This window comes from Anguilla rostrata, chromosome 3 (genome assembly GCF_018555375.3).
Source record: "Anguilla rostrata isolate EN2019 chromosome 3, ASM1855537v3, whole genome shotgun sequence".
In the NCBI taxonomy this organism is placed as follows: Eukaryota; Metazoa; Chordata; class Actinopteri; order Anguilliformes; family Anguillidae; genus Anguilla; species Anguilla rostrata.
In genome coordinates this window covers 38,866,715-38,888,885 of record NC_057935.1, presented here as the reverse complement: position 1 = coordinate 38,888,885, position 22,171 = coordinate 38,866,715, and the positions used below count along the sequence as shown (strand labels likewise).

General features: G+C 40.3%; 2 protein-coding genes across 3 annotated transcripts in view; both read right to left on the bottom strand.

Moving 5' to 3' along the window:
• Positions 1 to 391: 391 nt before the first annotated feature.
• Positions 392 to 11,308, bottom strand: nostrin (nitric oxide synthase trafficking). Its single transcript, XM_064327458.1, has 16 exons — positions 11,196 to 11,308; positions 10,926 to 11,011; positions 8,774 to 8,857; positions 8,574 to 8,636; positions 8,327 to 8,408; positions 8,161 to 8,223; positions 7,214 to 7,312; positions 5,803 to 5,928; positions 5,482 to 5,580; positions 4,896 to 5,021; positions 4,693 to 4,801; positions 4,496 to 4,584; positions 4,250 to 4,375; positions 1,988 to 2,213; positions 1,072 to 1,155; positions 392 to 965 (listed from the first exon to the last, which is right to left on the bottom strand). Exons 1-16 carry the CDS (start codon positions 11,220 to 11,222, stop codon positions 829 to 831), a joined length of 1,626 nt encoding a protein of 541 aa, XP_064183528.1. The 5' UTR covers positions 11,223 to 11,308; the 3' UTR covers positions 392 to 828.
• A 1,255-nt stretch (positions 11,309 to 12,563) lies between these two features.
• Positions 12,564 to 22,171, bottom strand: part of cers6 (ceramide synthase 6) — a 33,711-nt gene continuing 24,103 nt past the window's right edge. The window contains exons 7-11 of one of the 2 annotated variants that reach the window (XM_064327459.1): positions 20,175 to 20,303; positions 19,671 to 19,777; positions 16,704 to 16,860; positions 14,630 to 14,653; positions 12,564 to 14,058 (exon numbers count right to left, since the gene is read on the bottom strand). In XM_064327459.1, the coding sequence (XP_064183529.1) occupies positions 13,900 to 14,058; positions 14,630 to 14,653; positions 16,704 to 16,860; positions 19,671 to 19,777; positions 20,175 to 20,303 (576 nt within the window). In that variant the 3' untranslated portion in view covers positions 12,564 to 13,899. The remainder of the gene's footprint in view (positions 14,059 to 14,629; positions 14,654 to 16,703; positions 16,861 to 19,670; positions 19,778 to 20,174; positions 20,304 to 22,171) is intronic. The other variant, XM_064327461.1, reaches the window with a different exon arrangement.

The window sequence follows — 22,171 nt, the reverse complement described above, 5'->3', positions numbered from 1 at the left end:
AATTACAGGGTATACTCTGCCAACCTTCAACTTCTTATGTGCCTGTCATGTCCAGTACCTTTTGAGTGTACATCTCCTAGGTAAACATTGAAGAATAGGAGATTGCCACTTACTATGAGTTCCACCGCTAGAGTTCATAGCTATAAACGTCAGTGTTTTAAACAGCATGTTATCAACCTGGGAATATCTTAAAGCACCACTCCTTATCAGCTGGATCCTTAGCCACATTGGTAGACAATTGATAGCATGATTACACGAGAATGAAAAAATCACATTTTCTACACACTCTTTCAAAGTCTCCTATCAATGAAAGTAAATGGAGTCGTTTATCTTCACTTTGTATGGGCACTGCAAAGGCTCCTTATCTTAGGAGATAGATCTCAAAAGATAATTACAGTTCCAGTTTCCATTTTATTAAGATCCATGTATGATAAAATAGTGACAATACAGTAAATGGAGTGCTTCAGTGCATTTGATTTAAATATTCAATTACAACTTGGATGATTCAAATAAATTGACATTTTTCTTTTCATGTGACATTTTTTTCATTACATTTTTTTTTCTATTTCATTTTTCATTTGGACTTCAGTACGAATAACAAAGTGTGAGCAACAACATTGTCATTTAAAAAAAAACAACACCCCGGTTTTCTTTTGTTCACAATGCTGAGATCATCAGTTGTTTTTCTCAGCTTACAGCTTTTACACTTGTACCTGTGTAGCAGGGGCACTAATGCTGAAGTGTGGGCACTCGTCCAGTGCAATAAACAACAAATGTGAAATGTTTCACAATTGATGTTGATGTTATGTTCCAGTATTTTGCAGTGCGTCATACATCAGACGACATGCTGACGCTGAACGTGGGCAGCTCTTCGACGTACGTTGAGGGGAAGTGACCTTTCAGGCCATTTAATGTCCCGTACCACCAGCCGCTGTCTTCCTTTTCAAGAATGTCAAGGAGGTCACCTAAAACAAAACAATCTGTTAGTGTCCTCACAGAGTTTTCCATGGCTGCACAGTATTGTGTAATCTGTTACAGTGTGATTGGTAGTCAGCTGTAGCTGTGACTCACCTTCCTTGATGTTTAACTCATCGTCTCTGTCAGAGCTGAAGTCATAAAGTGCTTTGCATTTTCCAATGCATGTGGGCTCTGCACCTGATGGGGAAAACAAAGCAAGGCATTAGCTTTACCACAGTAATGCATTTAGCATAATAAAATGTATTTTTGTAGCTAGTTTAGCATAGCCTTTACATTGAAATGCAAAGATTGTTTTGCTGCTTTGTGCTTTAATTGTACATTTTTTTATGTTTTATCATTTTTTTGTAATGATTATAGACCCAGAAATCTACAGTTCTAGACAACCTCTCGAATCAATGCATCGCAAAGATACTAATGAATCAGATGAGTAAAATAAGTCCACTTTGATTAAGTTAAAGGTGCGGTATGTAAGTTTGATGTAAGAACACTTTTGTTCATATTTGGTCAAATGTCATTCACATCCCAACAAATATCAATAATTTAAAATATCAAAGAAAAAAAATCCAATCTCTGACTGCCCCAGGCTCTGAAATCAGACACTCCAAATTTCACCATGCCTGAATCTTAACAACCAATCAGGACAGCTGTCTGCCCTGCCTCCTGTTGCGCATTCACAGTGCTGCTAAAGCACACAGGGCGGGTGGGGCTAGGGCTACACAGATAAGAGCAGAGCAGAAGTAACGTTAACTAGACCTTCAAACGACGCTAAACTCTGGTACTACCTATCTGGTAAATATCAGCCTAATAACATCCAGTGACTTGATCATACCTGTGCATAATGAATATTTGTAATCAAATGTGCATAACTGAAGTAGTACTGTGGAAAAATGCTTTTTATTTAAATCAATAAAAAACCAAAACAAAAGCAGTCAACAGAATATCTCGCAACATTCAAATATGAAAATGAGATCATATAGTTAAGCCGAATAATTATTCATGGACTGTTCACCTTTTTCGTTGTCCTCATCAAATTCACAGAGAAGCCCATTCAGCCCATCTTCAGACTGCATTTCGCCGTCCTGGTCAGAGGCAGGCTGGGCTTCAGGAGGCTGTGCTATTGCATTCTGGGTAGGAGCTGTGCAACCGACTGCGGACCTCATCGACTGTCTCGACCTGAACGGCGTCTTCTTAATCTTGACCGGACGTGCCAGCTGTACAATGCTGTGCTCAAAATCCTTTAGAAACACAATAATACACAAAATAGAACACTGTGTGATGTACTGATGGAATGTATGAAAATGTATTGAAATAATGTGTATTACGAAGATATTGCGTCACCACCGTGTATTAGCAAGTTCAGGATTTACCGCTATTTACAGATATTGAAATATATTTCTCTGTTATGTTCTCCAAAAAGTCAGCATAATCACAATATACTGCAGTATATTCATTTTGTAAGGGCTAACAGTGAATGCACAGTTCTTTGGATGATTTTATGGATTTTATTTTTATGTTTTTGACTGGAACCTAGCAAGCTAGTTTGGTTTGTTTACAACTGCAGCCAAAATGGCAACCAACAGATGAAAGAACATCCAAACGCTGTGAAATCCCACAAAACAGCACCCTCTCAGAATCGGATGCTATCAGAGAAAATGCACACCAAACAGTTGCCTGGGACCCGACCAACCTGACAAGCAGACCAAACTACAAGCATTTGACGGAGGCTAGCAATATACAGGAATATTTTCTAGCAATTGGACCAAATTAATTCTTATTTGTCCAAGTCACCGAAAAAACTGCATCCTAGCAGAGACGTACAAAAACGCTGCTGCCCAAAATACCCCTTTGCCACAGAGTGGCAGAACGTACTTCACTACTAGATATGAGTAAGTTTATCTCGGTCAATATTTTGTATGTCAATATTTTTGTTTTGTGTGTCATCAATGTTAGTGCTCTTATGTATTATGTATATTGCTCTTGCTTGCACTTTGAAAAGGCATTTACAGGGCCACCTACAGTTTGTCAGGGTTTTTCCTGCACAGGTAGATCTTTGGTGTGCAGCGAAGCTAAATTTGCGTGCGCAAAAGCGCAAAAAAGGGAAAGCAACTATTAAAACTGCAGCTTGAATATTATTTGGGGTAGAATGCAGTCATCTGATAATCAAAGAAAAGCAAAGAGAGAGAGAAACATGACAGCAAGACAGCACATTTTGGGGCTCTGTGGGTGGGACTATCACGTGCAGGGACGACTGGCTTATTGGCGGTGCCACCCACTAATCAGCTGCGATGGTACTGTATGTGCCGGGAGAAAGCAAAGGCAGACATAATTCCATTGTGTTCTTTTATCAATGATTCCAGCATTTATAATATTTTAATCCCTATCACAGGAAACGTCGTCTATAATTTTGAGTCAGAGGTTGCAACAGCTTGTTTGTACAGAAATGTCATTTTTGTCAAATAAGACACAAACAGTTGAACTGCGGAGTCTTTTTTCCCTCTCAGAAACAGTTTGGTGAAAGCTATGATTTAAATGACAATTACGGTTGGGCAGTATACTTTATTTTTAGGCATACAGGCATGAATTCACACAATGGTATGCGGTTCTCCAGTACCAGCATAGGCAAAGGTGTTTCATTGTTTTTCATTCAGTGAATATAAAAAATTGCACATTGGAACAGTATGATAAAGAATTTGCGGAGTAAACTGTCAATTGTGGTGGGGGCTATAGCTGGCAGAATGACGGGGAGCACCAAAGAACCTTTTCATGTAAAAAAAAACCCTGCATATTGACTACAGGAGCAAGCATACTATTATTTTCATATTTTCTCAAGTCAAATAATAACTTGTGTTCTTTTATAGTGTGTATATTGTTCTTTGTCATTTCAAAAGGCATAGGCAGAGCACCGATATACCTAAATTAAACAATGATTATTATTTATTACAAGTGAGTCTGCTTTCAGATAGGCTTAACTGCTGCTTTTGTAATGTGGCAAATAATTATTGTCGTAAGATCATCTCCCTTCATAAGTTATCAAAATTAACTATTTAATATCTGTTTTTTATTCTCTCCAGCTAGGGGGTACCCCCTTCCTGTCCTTGCCTCATTGTTCTATGTAAACAGCCCCACCTATAACAAACAGCCCCACCCATGACAATTCCCACCAGCCGACACTCATTGTTATAAACGGAAGAGGGAACATTGGGCCATTGTTGGGAGACCTGTGACCAAATTAGTTAGGTACACATAAAGTTCTTGTAATTAATCTGTCTACCTTATCCTTCCATTTTGTAATGCTGTGGCTGAAGCGATGAGAAGATTTGGGTTTCCCTTCTAGTTCAGCCATGGTGGCAGACAGTTTACAGTGCGTTGCCTCCAGGAGGTCCAGCTTCAGTGTGGTCTAAGGCAATATGAAAAAGACACCATGTTTTGAGGGTAAATACATCACATCTGAAATCTGAAATACAAACACAGGCCAGAAGCCTCAGCCATCTCTTTGCATGTCTCAGTATAAAATGACCTCATCAAGCATCTGCTCGGTCTCCTCCAGATTCTTCTTGTTTGAGAAAGAGGGGTTTTCGGTGTAGGTTTTAACCATTCTCTCCAAACCTTAAACATAGATAATTTGTAAAGGTAAAAAAAAATTATTCTTCTTGAGTTTCAATTTGTCCATTGCATGCATGCACCATAAAGCATTCATTATCCCTGCACAATTACCATCCAGATCTTTCTTCGTTCTTGAGATGTTATCCTGCAGCCGCTGGAGTTTGGACTTCAGTGCCTCTTTTCGTCTTTCTTTCCCCATCACAGTCTTACTGTCCTCCTCCTATGAGGCATCATGAGTTCATAAAATAGCAGTGTTACTTACAATGCATCACAATACACATACATAGTTCAAGGTTTTGAAGAGAAGCCCTCACAAAATAGTCAGCCAGCAGAAATTCAGCCTTGTTGTCCTCTGCTGTGACAGAGGTCTCTTCAACGAGCATCTGAATGTCCTTCTCCACATCTACGTTTGTGATTGCCTGTTCTATTTGTTTCTGACACTGTGAGAGAAAGAGAGAGAGAGAGAGAAAATAGGGCATAGGGTATAGGGCATGGTTGGTGAAAATACTATAGACACTGCAGTCTGCAGGACCTGGAGTTGAGTAGTGTTGATATAGACTTTTTTCCAAGGTTAAGGGAGAGCTTGTTATCTACTAGCCACGCTCTTATTTTGAAAAGCTCCCAGTTTAGTAACGTTTTTCTTTATCCTTGTGCGATACCAGGATGGCCGGGTTGTCTGCATACAGGAATAAGCGGAACAGGCAGTTTTCATATCATGGGCATATAGAAGGAAGAGAAGTGGGCCCCAAAATACCCCCCCTTTGGTATATATTCATTGAGAGAGAGAGAGAGAGGAGACATTTCAAATTCTAAAATTCTCGGAGAATACAATGTGTAAGCCATGCAGAGGATGATGAAGAATGTTTCAGTTGAAGCACTTGAAGAGGAAGGTATACTGACATGGATGAGCGTCTGACCAAAGCTGGACATGTAGAGGCTGTATTTATGAAGGATGTTGCTCAGTATTTCAATGCGCTGTTTCTCCAGCTCTTGAATGATCTAAAATGGGAGCAAGAGGTAGACATTGTTGATCCTCAGTTGAGCACTGTGACCCTTATAGGTGATTTGTTGACAGACACCACTTGTTTGGCAACAAAACTTTTGTTGCTGGGGAACAAAAAAAATCAAGAAAACTATGTGGAAAGTTTTTTTTGAAAGAGGCGTGTGGAGTTTCAGGAGACAGGAAAAGTTGTAGACATGCCATTGGTTTACACTGATCACCTGGTAGCAGTTCTTCAGTGTTGTCTCCCATTTCAGTCTGAACTGATGACCGGCCATGTTGACATTGAAGTACTCCTCATCTGACCTGGCCTGTGCTTCAGCGGACTTAGTCAACCTGTTGAGCATCTGGATTAAAAGCAAAAGGAAAATCACATCTGGTTCAAAGCTACCATTGTAATAGCTGCTGTTATGAAGCTGCAAAGCTTTATAAAAAAAAAACAAAAAAACAAACACAACCAACATTTTGTTAATGCCTCAAATATCTAATTGGCAAAACATGGAATTCTCAGGAGCAATAATAAACTGTTCTTCTATTACATTTCTGCATTTAGCAGATGCTCATGTCCAGAGCAACTTTTACAAATACTATGTTGCATAAAGACAATGTATACAGCCGGATATCTACTTAGCACTCAGCAGATATTTACTGTAGCATATCAAGTTAGCACCCTGCTCAAAAATGCAGTGCACCAGCTGGGAATCAAGCTGACAACCTTTGAGTTATACTGCCATCATGACCTTAGATTACATGCTGTTCTATTTCTTCATGCCATTATTTTATTCCGTTATTATACAGCGCCCTTCAGAATTATTGCCACCGTTGGTAAAGATGAGCAAAAAAGGCTATGCAGGAATGTCTTTGTTTATCAGTTTGATATTACATGAAAAATATTACAGAAATCTGACCTTTAATTGAGGACAAATTTCCTCAAAAAGACATATCACAAAAATGAGAAAATCTAATTTATATATATTTCCATTCATATTGAACCTTTTTTATGCACTTAAGGACTTTTAGTCTTTAGGAACTCTTAAGTGGCCATCCATGGCTTCCTGTTTCACTGGGCCATGAATATAAGACATAATATAAGAATATAAGGAGCCAAACTCCGTCATCATTCATCATCCATCAGCAGGCTCAGACTTGCTAACAGTATCTCTTCAGACTCCTCGCATGTTTTAAACGAAGAATACCACCTTCTCCCCTCTAATAGGCGTTTCAGAGTCCCTCAGTTTAAACGCAACAGGCTGAAGAATTATTTTATATCACTATCCTGTTGCTAAACCAAAACCAGTGTGCTGCTAATTGAGATCTGAATCCAGAGGATATAATGTGATATGTATGTTTGTCATGACTGTTTGATGTGTTATGTACGTCTATGATAAGTGTCATATGTGTAACTATATGTTTAATCTGTATGTAATCTCTTGAAAGGAAAAAAAAGTTGGAGAACCTCTGGTATACAGAGCTGGATAAGAACTTTCAACATCTAGAAAAAGGTCCCAAAATTACAAAAAAGTCTTAGATTTGATATTTAACTAATAGATGAACCCAATGTTTACATAATTTCCCCATTGTTTCATATGGTAGAAAATATGAAATTGTTTTACTATTTTATTATTAGTTTACCTTCTGTTTTTCCTTTTCTGTACATATTTGCTTGTTGTTCTCTACAAAACTGAAGAGAGCTTCATGTTCTCTGGTCAACCCAATCAATTTCTTCTTGATCTGCAGGGAAATAAAAATTAGTTATGTGTGCATTTTTTCTATCTACATTTAATTTTAGTTGACATCCTGCTCTTGCAAATGAAGACAAGTCACTACAAAATTGGCCATTAGAAATCCATCCTTGTTGTTCCTGCCTGGTTCTTCAGTTGCATTGAAATTAATACATTTGACTTGTTACATTCACTGTGGACAATATAATTTAACCAGAGCACTATTTATGAAAATATAAATCAAGCCTGCATGAGAATTTCATTAGTGTTTTATACAATTAATTTAAGCAATTTAAATAAAGCTTGCCTGTAGTGTAACTGATTCAAATTTGTGAAAAGGAATAGGATTATCTCCATACACTCTGAAAAGCTATTTTGTGCTTTTCAGCTACACGCTCAGCATTCTAAATTGGTTATGAAATCATTCTACAAATAACAGTTTGTCTAAAATCACAATAGACATTTTTAAAAGCTATTGATTAAAAGTGAATCCGTTTCACTGTCATCTTAGGGAAGGAATGTGGGGCAGGGCTCAGTCCGGCAGAAGGAATGAAAGCAATCTGGAGCACATACACCTGGGATGCCTTCACCACCCAGCAATAGGGGTTCTCCAGAACCCTATGTGGAAAGAAGCACACCTTTAAGTCCTGGTCTGATTAGTTAATGCAACCCAGGTGTGTGTGTGCCCACTTAACCGCTAGGCGTGGCTCCAGATTGCTCTGATTCCCCCTACTGTACTCAGCCCTGCCTCAGAATGTTATATTCAAGTCTTAATATGTAAATACTGTATATTACTTTTTTTAAAAGAGTAATACAGTATAAAATATCTTTGTAATTCACAGTATTTGAATACCTTACCTTAAGTTGCTCATTCCAATTTGTGACAACAAGTTTCCCTGTCTTCTCAACAGCACCATCAAGCTACAAACAGACAATTAAAGTTATAAAAAGATGATTTCAAGTACTTGGATAATTTATATTTAATAACCTGCATAATTCTAAGCGAATAAAGAAAGCCACGTACTGGTCGTTTCCGCTTAGTGTGTTCATCAAGAACCTGGCGAATTTCTAGAATTGCTTCTTGTTGAAAAGCATTTCCCAACGTCCTAAGATTAAAATGAGAAAGGAAGATTTTCCTTTGGATGTGCCTGTCTCACAATGTAAAAATTCAATTCTCTCCTACCTATGGATGAGGCCAGTTGGTACACCTGATCAATCGAATTACAACAAGCATCCCTTCATGAACCAGGGTTTGGATTTTAAACAATTACCTGTGTATGTCTGCCATGGAATACATTTCATCTGATACCTGGGACCAAGCATTGTAGGTGGAGCTTAAAACAGGAGGAAACATAGTGTACGTTTAAGTTAAAGGTTCATTAGAGCTGTAGTCTTGATGTGATTTGTAAGCACAGTGCACATTTTAAAAAGTAGGTACAGGAGGCCATCCCGTTCGAGGAGGAGCCCTCACTTGCGTCCCATGCTACTCAAGGCCTTGATGAGCTTGCCGGCCAACTTCTGCAGCCCTTTGGCGTAGCTGGTCTCCAACTCGGCCCTGCGAGCACACAGATAAGAGGCATCACACGCCTAAATTACACCACCAATGAAAATAAAGAGCAAAGTCCTTAAATATGTAACCTCAGAACCGCAGCGCCTACACATATTTGTAAAATAATAAACATTTTGTATGATATCTCTTTGAAAAGCATGTGTGGCTAAGCACTATTGTGACATATTGCACATATTTATTTAGCTACTGTATGTGGGCCAAACTTACTGACTGATTAAACAAGGGTCAACATTATTTCAGTGGAACTTCTTTTGGTTTGTTAAAATGAAAGTCCAAATTCCACAAGAAAGGGATGCCTGTTCATAAGTTTGTAAAAGCAATGACTACAAGAGTGAAAAACCCCCTACAATTTCAATTGATTCCCATTGCTGTTCACACTGTTTTTGTGTGGTAGCTTGCAAACTTGAAGCAAAGAAATGGTGATAACATATTTAACTACTCACACTGCACTTTGGTCCTCTACCAGCAAGAGGTTATCATAGCCTCTTTGTCAAGTCCCTTCTCAAACAATTATCCTACTTTCACCACCTCAAGAATCTAAACCAGTGGTGACCAATCCTGTTCCTGGAGATCTACCTGGAGATCTGTAGGTTTAATTTCAACTCAAATTTTACACTACATGGCCAAAAGTATGTGGACACGACATCCAACATCTCATTCAAAATTATAGACATTAAAATGGAGTTGGTCCATCCATAGCAACTTCCACTCTCCTGGAAAAACGTTGCTTCCATTCAGCCAGAAGAGCATTAGTGAGGTTGGGCACTGAATGGGCAATTAGGCCTGGCTAACAGTTGGCTTTCCAACTGATCCCAAAGGTGTTGGATGGGGTTGAATTCAGGGCTCTGTGCAGGCCAGGTCTTCCACACCGTTCTCGACAAAACCATTTCTATATGAATCTCACTGTGTGCCTGGCATTGTCATGCTGGAATAAAATCTGTTTGGGGAAACAGAATCGTCTAGAATGTGATTGTATGCTGTAGCATCACCTTTCCCCTTTCGCTTGAACAACATTGCTGCTCTAACCACCCAAATATGTACTGCTCTCCACAAACATCTTAATGTACAAATTATATATCTTGGCATATGTACACACATCAAAAAATGATCATTTTTACTAGGTAACCATTTAATTTTTTGTACATTTGCAATGAAACACTTACACTAAGTGCTGTGGTATAATTTGACTTGTGGTTCTCATGACATATAGGCACTTCTGGGGTGGGAACACAGGGCTCTATGCAAACATTTTTTTCCAAGGAGCACATGTGCTCCTAAGATAAAAAAATTTAGGGGCGCACTAATGTATCCCAATTAGTAGATGTTCTCGGAAATGATTTTTCCAGTTAGCCAAAATAAAATTTTAGGAGCAAGCACTCCTAAAATGGGAGCACTCTAGAGCCTTGCAACAGCACAGTGTTCAGCCTCTTGCTACATCACCATGCCAGGCCTGCATATTTTGCATGAGAGCAGCAGGGGTTTTCATAGACTATTCCTTACAAATTATCTCCAGACTTCTCTAATTCTTCAACCTACCCATTACCTCAGTTGTGTACATTACGAATCCCAGTCCTACAACATTTTCTTCAAATTAAAAAAGACTTAATTTTCCCCAATTCTGTACAGTCACAATCCTAAATTTTCATGAGCAAAATGACCTCACCCCACCCCCAGTGCTGCTGTGCCATGTACCATGCTGCTAGTGATGGTAAGCGATATCATCCTTGGAATGTCAGGGCCACTCAAATGCTCTCTCTTTCTATACCCGTTCTCACAGGCAGCGAGAGGCAATGAAACGATAACCACAACAGCGATTAAAATTTAATCCGGAAGCTCAGACTTTAACCTGCAATTTGTGGGCTGAAGGAGCTTGCATTTTTCAGCATCAAATTCACAGCAGTGGCCATTTCTACATCATCCTTCCTTATTATTAAATACAAAATATCACAGCATACGTTTGTGTCACTCAAGAATGTTCCGTTTAACTACCGCCCATTTTAAAACAATATATACAGCATGTGGTCCAAATTTATCACAAAGAAAGTTTAGTTACCTTTGCTGAAAGACTATCATGAGTTCTTTGCAGAAATGCTCCCCATTCTTTGAAAATTTCTTCAGATCTTGGTACAACAGATTGTACTACAAAAAAGAAAGCGAAGCCACACTTTTACTTCGAGCAAAGCACAACTTTCAAACATTAAACCCACCAGGTATCTAAATAATTTAAGCTTTAAAACAACGCCCTCTTTAAAAATGAAGCAGGGCAGTTTAAGATCACCATGCTTAAGAGTTTTGTAGGGATATTTTTCTAATCTGCCCTCACCGTGCAACCGCTCACAGGGTCCTTCATGCCGTCGTAGGTCCGGGCTGTTTATTGACTTGGCACTTGAAACTTTGACCACTCTCCCAAAGTCATGCATGCGGAAGTCACCTGCGCTCACCTGACCAATAAAACTTCGCAGGCAGATTCCATTTTAGCACGATGATGTACGCTTGAATGCAATACAAACCCTTCACTCTTCATGGTGATTACAATGCAGTTGCTTACCAAGACGTATACATTCGTTTCAAGATTGTTAGTAGGTTCAGTGTCTCATAACATAACCGATTAAACCAATTTAAACAACAAAGTAAAAAGACTGACAAGAATGTCTTTCTATAGCCTTTTATTAAAGCAAGTGTTTCATGATACATAACCCATCTGCATTAATGAAACTACTTACTTAATACCAGACTACAATAGACGAACACCTCATGGGTGGCAGTTCAACTGCAGTAAAGGAATTACACTTTGTCACTGATTGCATCATCAGTCATTGAACCGATGCACAATCACTTATTAAATACACATGCACAGAATTTTTTTCCTGATTACTCAATGAAAATAATGGTTTCCATTTGTAGCACTGATTTAGTGAAAGTCAGTGTAGCACTGCAATAAAATACAGAAACAAACCAACGGCTAAATGTAAGGATATCACAAATAATGTAAACACTGTCCTGAAGCATTTGGTTGGTTTTAAGATGTTTATTCAAAATACATGGCAACATTTTTCATTTGTACCTATACAAAGATTTATTTGTCTGAAAGGCAGAGGAACCCAGGCCTCTGAGACAGCAATTATATTTCGACAGCAAGTGTGAACTGTACAACAGCCAGCTCTGCAGGCAAACTGGTAATCTGGCAAAAGCGAGGAGACCAGGGTTATTTCATCGTTGGATATTCCCACACCACGAGAGGGAGCTGCAGTGGAGACCAGCAATCACGCTGAAATTAAAGACGGATTAAAAGAGAAGTAGCACTAACCGAGTGACCTTATGCACGGAAGAAACCAGAGAAAGGCACCTAGAATGTCATTTTGAAATCTAATGTCCGCCACCTACATAGTACTACATGGTAACAATGTTGAGCAATGATATGGACCGTTAGCTCGTGGAATCTAGGTGGGAGGTCTTTTATTATAACAGAACGTCACTTGTGTGTAGGGTTTTATCAGTTAATTTACTCCCATGTAAATGTCAGAGGTGTTGTTCATTCAGAAAGTCTGAAGACACGCACATCTAACATTTCATGTTTACTGCATTTTATTTAAGTTATACTAATTATCCAATTGTACTTCAGTAAATTCCTTTCTGGCAGTAAAATTGTGTTACCTATGTAAGCAGAAAATTACCAGGCATTGACAGTATGGAAAAAGGACATCGTTTTTAATACAACGTAATCATTTATTTCAACCTACATAATGGTACTTCTACATCTTCAGTTGTCTTAATAATGAATACTTCTGGAACATCATTATGTAATATTCCATTTTAGGGTTTCCCATCAAGTTGCATTGCTTGACACTTTTATGTTCAGAAAGAGGAGCTTGAAATGGTTAAAAGAAATGATCGTTACCGATTTCAGATTTACGCATGTTTGCTGGACAGAGGGAAACTGATGCAATTTTGGAGGAAAACCCTATTCCATGGCATTGTTGAAAGAATAAATGTATACCTAATTCATAAATAACAAAATGTACAGGTATTTATACCAGCTACCCAAATTTAAAACATAACCTAACCATACCAAACATAACCATAACGGCCCACTGAATTATGAGACTGGAATCATTGAACATTTCAATCGGATATTATACTTGCAAATATTTAATAGCTTTGGAGATTTAATACCACAATGTGTCTGGATATTTGAGTGTTTTCCAAATGTGCCAGAGGGCACTTTAATGAAAAACAGACAAAGAAATGGTTGAAGAATACTTGCAAAAAGCCTAAGCTTGAAATATATGTTTTAGCACTCTAAAATTACACACAGACATAATACTCTTACTGGTGGTCTCATTTACAGCTTAAAAGTGTAATAAGTGTGTGTTTTGTGGGTCCTCACAAATCATTGAATACGTATTATGGTTTACCGGCAAATGGAACAAATAACCACAGATTTAGCGAGAATGACACTGCAGCATAGAAAGCAAACCCAGATCTACAGCAGGTAGCCGGTGACTGGGCCCAACACCTGTCCACAACGAGTGGGCCAAGAGAAGATGAGGAGCCAAACCATGACCTAGCGATTTTCAACACTGACATTCAAATTATTAAAACACATCCAAAAAAAAAATCCCTTTTGTCCAAAATTCTCCAATATATATATAAAAAATAAATAATGTCCAAAGACACAGACAGAATAAAATACCACTTCCGTAATGTCAGAACTACACTTACTCGGCATGCTTACACAATGCTAATGAAACGGCCCCATTCGTTTGCAGGAGGAGAAGCTGGCTGGCGCGCAACGAGAACGCTAGCATATGACATCCCACTAAATGCTCTTCGATGCAGACAGTCGGAGAAATAAATGAGAGGGGTGGGTGGAAAAAAAAACCATACAGAAAAATGGAATGGAATTCACAAATTCTATTAAGAACTTCCAGTATCAAACGGGTGATGTTTGTGTCTCACGTACATTAACCTATTAATTGTGTATGCAACATCCTTCCAGTGCTCAAAATGTCTCAAAGTGGGGGTGATCAGTGTTCGTCCGAGCAGGGGGTGCCCGTCAGGTACCCGTTGGTCCCGTTGGTCCCATTAGTCCCGTTGGTGGCGCTGCTATGGAATTTCAGAGCAGGGCGGGGAACTTCCTCCTCGTCGGAGCTGGACTCGATGTCGCTCCGATCGTCCTTCGACACCTACGTGAACGTGAGCGGCAGTTAAAGGAGCGTAAGCGATAATGAAAACACTGGCTTTAGACCAAGACATTCAATCGAACTGCACTAGGCTTCCCATTTGAAGCAAATGCGGCACCCGTAATACTTAAAGATCTTGGTGTTCCAAAATTGTTAAAATACAAAAAGACTTTTCCTTAAATGCATGGCCATTACATTGACGGCACCAAAATATACCAAAAAGACCACGGTTTGCTAAATGGAACAACAGAAGAGTGTGAAGCCCGAAAGAGCAACAGCACTCTAGAATGGCCCATAACAGACAGGCAACAGAAATGACAAATGGTGGAGCATGTAGTGAATATGAGGTGGAGGAAAAGAAAAAAACCTTAACCAAAATAAAAGAATAAAACACACAGGGTATTGTGTGAAATATAGGTCAGAAATGTAGGCTAAAAAACATGTTAAAATATGTTGGCGTTCAATGTGTTTGATGCATTACTTCTGGAGATGGATGACTCGTTCTGGGGCCTAGCGAATTTCAAAGAGGGAACTGTATTGAACCTCAGGAATCAGGATTCCCTGCTGTACTCACATGTAAAGGATTCCATTTTCCCGACTTCAAGGTTGGCACAAGGACAGAGGAATGAGAATCACATCACCAACGAGAAAAGCCAAGCGAGAGCAACAGTATTCCTCATTTGGAGACACAGCAACACTGTATTCCACTTCCCTCTGCTGAGTAACCTTCAACATTCTTTGTGTCAAGCAGAAGGAAAACTTGCTACACTGATTTACGATCGTTGTAAGGACGGATTGGCTGGGAGACTAGGTTAGCAGGCAGGTTTCACAAGACATTGTTATAGAGAACACACTATTGATAACCCTGTGGTTATGGAGCTCAGGGGTGCATTCAGTACACAAAAGGGGTTGTGAAAAGCTTTGAAAACAGAAAGGGTACTGAACTGAATGTGCATATGCAAAATGCATCTGGAATGGCAGTGAGTGCACATATCCTCAGGGCCAGATAATTATTTTTTAAAAAGGTACAGCTAAATAATATACGAGAACCAAGATAACCACTAACAACATAGTAGCTACAGGTAGAGAACAAAAAAAAAAGACTATTTCAAGTATTTCAACAGTGAAGGGTTCTGGTGGTTCGGGTGTGGCATACATTTTCCTGGCATGGCTTAGGTGACTCACGCTATTGTGCAAGGTGGATGTTGAGGCTAGTCGCTACTTTAATGGTACTGAGTGCTCATGTTCGCCCCATGTTTAAACCATTCATTTTCTGTTCAGAGGGGCGTCTTTCAAGATGACGAAGGCCCCACTCACAGAAAGCAAGTTGCCCAATGGACTGAGGAGTAGGACACTGATATTATCCACATGCCTGGCCATTATTATATCCTGAACGTAGCCTGGAAAACCTTTAATCTGTATTTCAGTCCTCAGTCCTCATCCTCAAGGGGTCTCTGTGTGTCTCTCTCGTGACCAATATTACAATTTATGACAAACTGAAAAGTCTGTCTTACAAAACGGTCTTAAAAAGGGCTGAGGTGAATTTAGATTTTTTTTTAAACTTGACTCCAACAATAAAGATCTTGATTTACGACACTGATTAGCTCATTAGTTGGATATCTTCCCTTCTGTATGAGATATTGCTATCATGAATTTATGAGCGGCACTTTGTTATCCGTAGCCATTGTGATGTACAAATGCATCCCTTTACACTTATGCACTGACCTTTCTGCTATCCTTTTAATTACTTGCTTGAAACAAAGCACTGTGGGACCTGGAGTCATTTACGGCCAACTTGGTTTCACAAAGAATGCGTCATTATATCCATCTCTGATGAAAACCAACGAGAAATCATCATATTTCCTAACTTCATTTGTTTAAAAAATGTGAATGTTCCTTGTCATGGCTTTCGGGTCACACAGATACTGGGGGACAAGGAAGTAAGGATGCATTTTTACAGTACTGAAATGAAGCTCTGATCTGAACCCAATCCAGCATTCATGGGATATTCTGGAAAGATGCCCGAGACGTTCTTTTCAACTTCCTTCAAGGGTCGATCGACTTTCTCACGGAAGAGTGGTGTCTTATTCTTCTTGCAGGGATCCAGACACGGGTAGGCTCACCGCCATGACCCATACAGGCAGTGCTGGTTGAACTTTGTGGCCTAATGCCACATTAAGTGACTCTATATTAGCGTTTCTTCACTACATGCCCCAAATTTTTGATCACTACCTCTATATAACCAATATATTGTTACATATTATTACTTATGAATTATATGTAACACAAGTGATGCATGATATTATAATAGAATAAATGTAATACAACAAATATTTTCTCTGTATAAAAGCAGCTAATTTACTCAGGAAAAATTAAATGTGTTCTTTTGCTCAAACATTCAGCACAGCAGATACGTTTGTAAAGCATTTCCAGTGCATTCCGAAGCATCTTTTGCAAGGTTTCTTGATCATTGAAATCTGGTGCCGATTTAGCCTTCAGTCAGTGTATCAATGGCCAAAATGGCCTGTACAATGAACCAAACACCTTCCCCGTGTTGAAATGCTGAAAAGAACAAACGGGCACTACCTCTGATATAAATGAAAGTAGCATAACCAAAATCTAAAAGTGGCAATGCTATTGGTCCTCACCTTCCCTTTGGAGATGGCTCTGCAGGCGATCTTCACTATGAGATAGGACCAGAAGGAGTGCAACACCTGCAGCAGGAGCAGCAGGAAGTTGAAGACCCACCAGGAGGGATAAGGGCCCACGATTTCCCAGCTTTCAAAAAGGGTAGTGTTCAAAATCCTGAAGAGAAGAGAAACATGCTTAGTCCGTCGATACGGCACACAATGTCCTGTGTCCTAAATAGAATTATGGATTTCGGCATAATAAGGGGACTTAATAAAATGTCTGAACACACACAGACAAATGTCAACTTCTAGAGACCTTTCATCCATTTAAAATACTGCTGTCATTAATTCATGTATGTTTAAGCATTTCGGACATTGAGTTCAGAGTGTGATGGAAAAGAGGACGGAACATCAATTTAAATCGATTCATCAAATTTCTTATTTATTCATTTATTTATGCTTTAAACAGAGAATCCCCCTGACCCCCCCTCCTTGGGCAATGCTATAACCACGTATGTGCTGCCCTGAAAGGCTGCGGCACCGAGTTTGGATGGTAATGTAAGCAAGCACTGGCACGGTTCATACATAAATGATACATAACAAATGATACCTGACACATAAAAAAATGATACATAGCAGGTATTCCGAATAAAAAAAAAACACGGTCAAGAAATCACCAGGACGGAAAAACCCCATGCATTTTTTCATCTTTATCAACTATTAACTTGAAAGAAAGCTCTTGTCTGGAATGCGGCACCGTTTGTCTATACAACTTAATATTTCCTGAAAGAATTTCAGGCTAAGATGGCCGCCCGCAACCCCTGCGATTCAAATCTGTAGCTTGATCATTAAGTCCAGTTCCCTCACCGCACCATTGCCCAGAGACCAGGAGGCTTTTTCTTCTGCAATGAATGAAAGAACAGCGAGATTGCTGACACAGGGTAGGGTGGAAACGGAGGTTATGTCCCTGATGGGTGGAGGAGGGACGAATGTGAACGGGAGTAGGAGTCCCGCGGGAGGCCTCAACGCAGAGGCTAATTTTCAAAGTGCTCTCTCCCCGTACCATGAGTGTACTGTGCAAGAGGAGCATGTGGGCGTCTGTGTGGCCACCGGCACTGACTCACTCCCCATAAACGGCTCCGAAAAAAAGAAAATCAAACCCCAGGAGAGGTCGTGCTAACCTCCCTCACTGTCACACTGCTGTGTCAAAAGGCCTTTGCAGTTGTTTTGCACTTTGAGGTCATTGAAGACCCTGCGCCGAATGACTTCACTTATTAAACTGCAGTTTAGACAACAAAAGGCTGTTTTTGGACTGTGTTTGCGGTCACGATTCAGTTAGCACCAGTGTGAATTATAACCCGCATCGCTGTGGCTTGTGTCTAACGTTGAACCTCGAATGACAGACAGAAAATAAAAGAGGACCGAAAAATAGGAATTTCTGAGCGTTATGTGAACGGTAGCAGGAACCCGCCACCTGAGACTGAAGTCATGGCAACAACTCGCAGTAACAACACCTAAGGACACTCGGGCAGCGCATGCTTGCTGAAAAATAATCAGAGCCAGACAGAGGCTTGAGAAATATATTCAAGATGCTAAAACTGTGCTCATTGGAATCCTGAGGACTGCTGCAATAGCTACAGGTCAAAAACTTGTAGGTTGAATCAGAGTTCCAGAAGGCCATGGACATCTGCTTTGAACTGTACATGGAATACAAATACCAGTCAAGGCAGAGGTGTACTGGGTAAAGTTAAAATCTATTTATTGGACTGCATGGCCTCCCTGTTACAAAAATGCTGTCAACACTTCAGTTATACTGGCACCACCTTACTAATTTACATGGACAAAATGTCTGCAATTCACGCAGTTTCTAACAGGGAGAATGGGGTCCCTTTCTGAAACTAAACACGTCAAAATAAAAATGAGAGCACAAACCCGGTGTTCAAAATGCAGACATGCATTCTTATATATAGACACACAAATTTAGGAACTGAGCCTTGCAACCAGACAGTCAGCTCCACGTTCTTCAAACTGAAAGTCTGCCTGTGCTGAACCTCATTATTGTGGTTAACCGGCTCATAAATATTCAAAAGGGGTGTGGTTTGAGACAGAACATAGAGAGCTTGCATAGTGAAGTGGGCAGCACCAGGGCCTCCTCTTCCCAAGCAGAACCTAGAATGAGGATGTACAGGAGATGAGGGAACAGCTGACCATCTGGTTTACAAATGGAACATCTGTGACAGCACCTCCTGTTACCTCTACCCAATGTGGATTTTAGGAAGGCAGACATGACAGCCCTACAGTGAACTGCTGCAGGATCTCTGATTAATGTCACTCTCTCACATTATGGCTCAGTAAAAATGGCATTTTCTGAGACTTGGATTCAGGCCAGGATTCACTCAGCTGGATTTGAAAACAAAGCGCTCTTTTACCAGGCTTAAAAAGTGACATGTTTTGACATTTCTCCTCTGCTTCAGCAAGGTATTTTCGACATTCAGTTTCACAGAGGCGAAGCCAAAGAAACTAATTCTGGTCTGACTCAGTTCAGTGGCAAAAGTATGCATCGCTCATGACCCTCTTTACCAAAGTGTGGCTTAACCCAATATTAATAACTGTTGCCAGCCAGTTCACTCTATCCAATAAGTGACCTCAGACCGGCCCTATTTCAATGAGTCAGCCACTCTGTCCATTTGCCGAACTGAGAGCCAGTCCAATCTGTCCAATTGCTGACCTCAGACCATCCCCACTTAACTAAGAGCCAGTCAACACTGACCCAACCACTGACCTCAGACCAGCCTGGGTTCTCCCCCAGCCAGGCCTTATCCTGATCTCGATTTGCCTGTAGTTTTGAATTCTGTAGAACTTTGCCCTTAAGTTTAGGTGCTGCTGATGTTATAATGTTGTCGTGGTGCCATACGCAGAACCCTCATACAGGGCTTGCGTGCATAAAACAGACAGGACACAATAAAACACAAAAACCACACTTACCAAACAGGATACACTCCCAGCCTGGAACTTATAAAAACCAAGGAAAACATGACAAATATGAAGTTGCAGAGCCTTTGACACTTGGCGTAGTTGGCCATTTTTGCAGCCTGAAAACACCAAAGAAATTAAGTATTAATAGCTCAGACTATAATAAAAATACAGACTATGTATTCATACAGAAAATAATTAATGTGAATTCTCTGGATCCTAAAGCACCCAGCACTAAACTTTCCATGGGATCTCAATTTTCTTTTATGGAAATATCCATTTAATGCAATGACGTTTATAGTATAACTATCTGGCTTTTACTGTCAAAATGGAAGTATACTACATTTGTTTAGCATTACTGAATATGAAAGATTGGTCTGCAAGGCACGCTATGCACACAGACCTGCTACTGCACACTACATCCTTTGGCTCCACTACTCTACAGTTTGTGATAGGCCAGTTAACATAAGAAGCCCCGCAGGTCCCAGATAGGCACATATGGCAGCCTGCACTCACCTCCAGCAGAATGTCAGCTGCGTCGTGGAGGCACATGACCAGAGTGCCCACTCGCGCCATGTTATTGACATAGGAGAAGGTAATCAGGGAGATTGTCGCCAGGTGATGTATGACCATGACCAGGAAGTCCTGAGGGAGGCAGAGAAAGTGTGGCACCATTATGACCTCTGTGCCAAATTTGCTGGGCTTTTCCATTAAATCAGCACATTGCCAGAATAACTGTTTGCACAAAGAACATGGTAAATATAAGGGAGCATACCTACCTAGAGTGCCCTCCATAACATTGGGGACAAAGACATTTGTTTTTCTTGATTTGGCTCTGTAGTCCACAATTTCACATTTGTAATCAAACTATTCATGTGCAATTAAAGTGCAGATTCTCCAAACAAACTTCAAGCAGTCATTGCATGCAAATGATGTGATAAGTACTAAACATGACTACTTTCATTTACATAAATATAATACATCCCAAATATTATGGTGCCCTGAAATTGGGGGACTATGTAAAAAAGTGCTATACATACAGGGTGAAATCAAAATGTATATAGATACCCTTTGCTAAAAGCTGAGAATCTGCACTTTCACCACATGTGAACTGTTTGCAAATCTAACATTGTGGAGTAGAGTTAAATCAAAGACAAAATATGCTACTGTCTCAAACAGAGGGCACTGTCTACCAGCAGGACTATGGGTTCAAAGGTGGAAAATCCAGGTTCAGAAAGTAAAAGTCCTCCACAGTATTTTTGTTACAATCATCTGGATTTGCTAATTAGCACAATTCTTAGGCCAGAAGTAGAACTAATTACTAAAATCAGCTGGCTGAGTTTATGGGTGTAAAAAACGTGTCAGGACTTTTACTCCTGGACTTTCCACCTCTGCATGGGTTATGTGACAATAGCAAATTGAATGTTTTTTATCACCCATTTACCCTTCCATTTCTAATGCTCAATTGCAGCTGATGGCCAGTTTCCATCACTGCAACAAGCTCTGGTCATTCAGGAGGACCACAGGAGGTTTTCAGAAACTTTAAAAGTCAGAGATTGCTTCAGTTCCCCCAGCTGAGGTGCAACAGCTGAACCGTACCAGTGAGCTGTAGAGCTGTTACAGTTGGCTCAGACGGTCTGGGACAGAGATTGCCCTGTCTACACAATCCCCCCTCCCCCCTGTCTGAGTGGCTTGTAAGGGCCGGTCTCCTCCAAGCCCGAAAATACACACACACCACTGCACTCAACCCCAAGAGCCTCAACCTGGTGTGGCTCTCAGGAGCCAAAGCTGTGCTTTATGATACTTACGTGGTAGAATTTGGTGTGTGACTGGTGTGTATGAGTTATATTTGTGTGTGAGTGGGAGGGTGAGTCCTGCTAGTTCCCCCACTCAGTATGTTGAATAGATTGCGTACTCACCACTGTCAAAGATCAGATATCGTTCTTTTTTAAAAATCCATACTGAATTAATGCAGGTGGACATTTATAGAAGCGACTCCGCTTAATTAGCCTGCTCAAGAGTACTGGAACATTATCCCCACACTAGATCTAAAGCTCTCAGTAGCCTGTCAGCACATCAAGTATCATTGCACACTTGCAGAATTCAGACTACGCTACAGAGCTCCTGGAGGTCTGTATCATTCATGGATTGCATGGAACGCCTCTATGCATTCAAGCAACGGTGTGACACAGCAGCAGCAATCAGGAAGAGGAGGGAGAGGAGGAACAGCACGAGTGCTATGAAATATACAGCGCAGACATGAGGTGAAAAAGGGCAAGGAACATACTGGATTTGACAGAAGGTTCAGATGCCCTCTTCAATGCATGAAAAAACTGAAAGAAAGAAGAGAAAAGAAAAGACAGAAAACAAGGGAATGGTTAGGGGAGAGGGAAAACGATGGCGTGATGACGCTGTGGCGTTGTGGCAAGACAGACCGTGCCGAGGGTGGGAAGCGTAGGGAGGGGGGGGGGAAGCGAAGGAAACGATGCCAATGACTGAAGGAGGCATGAAGC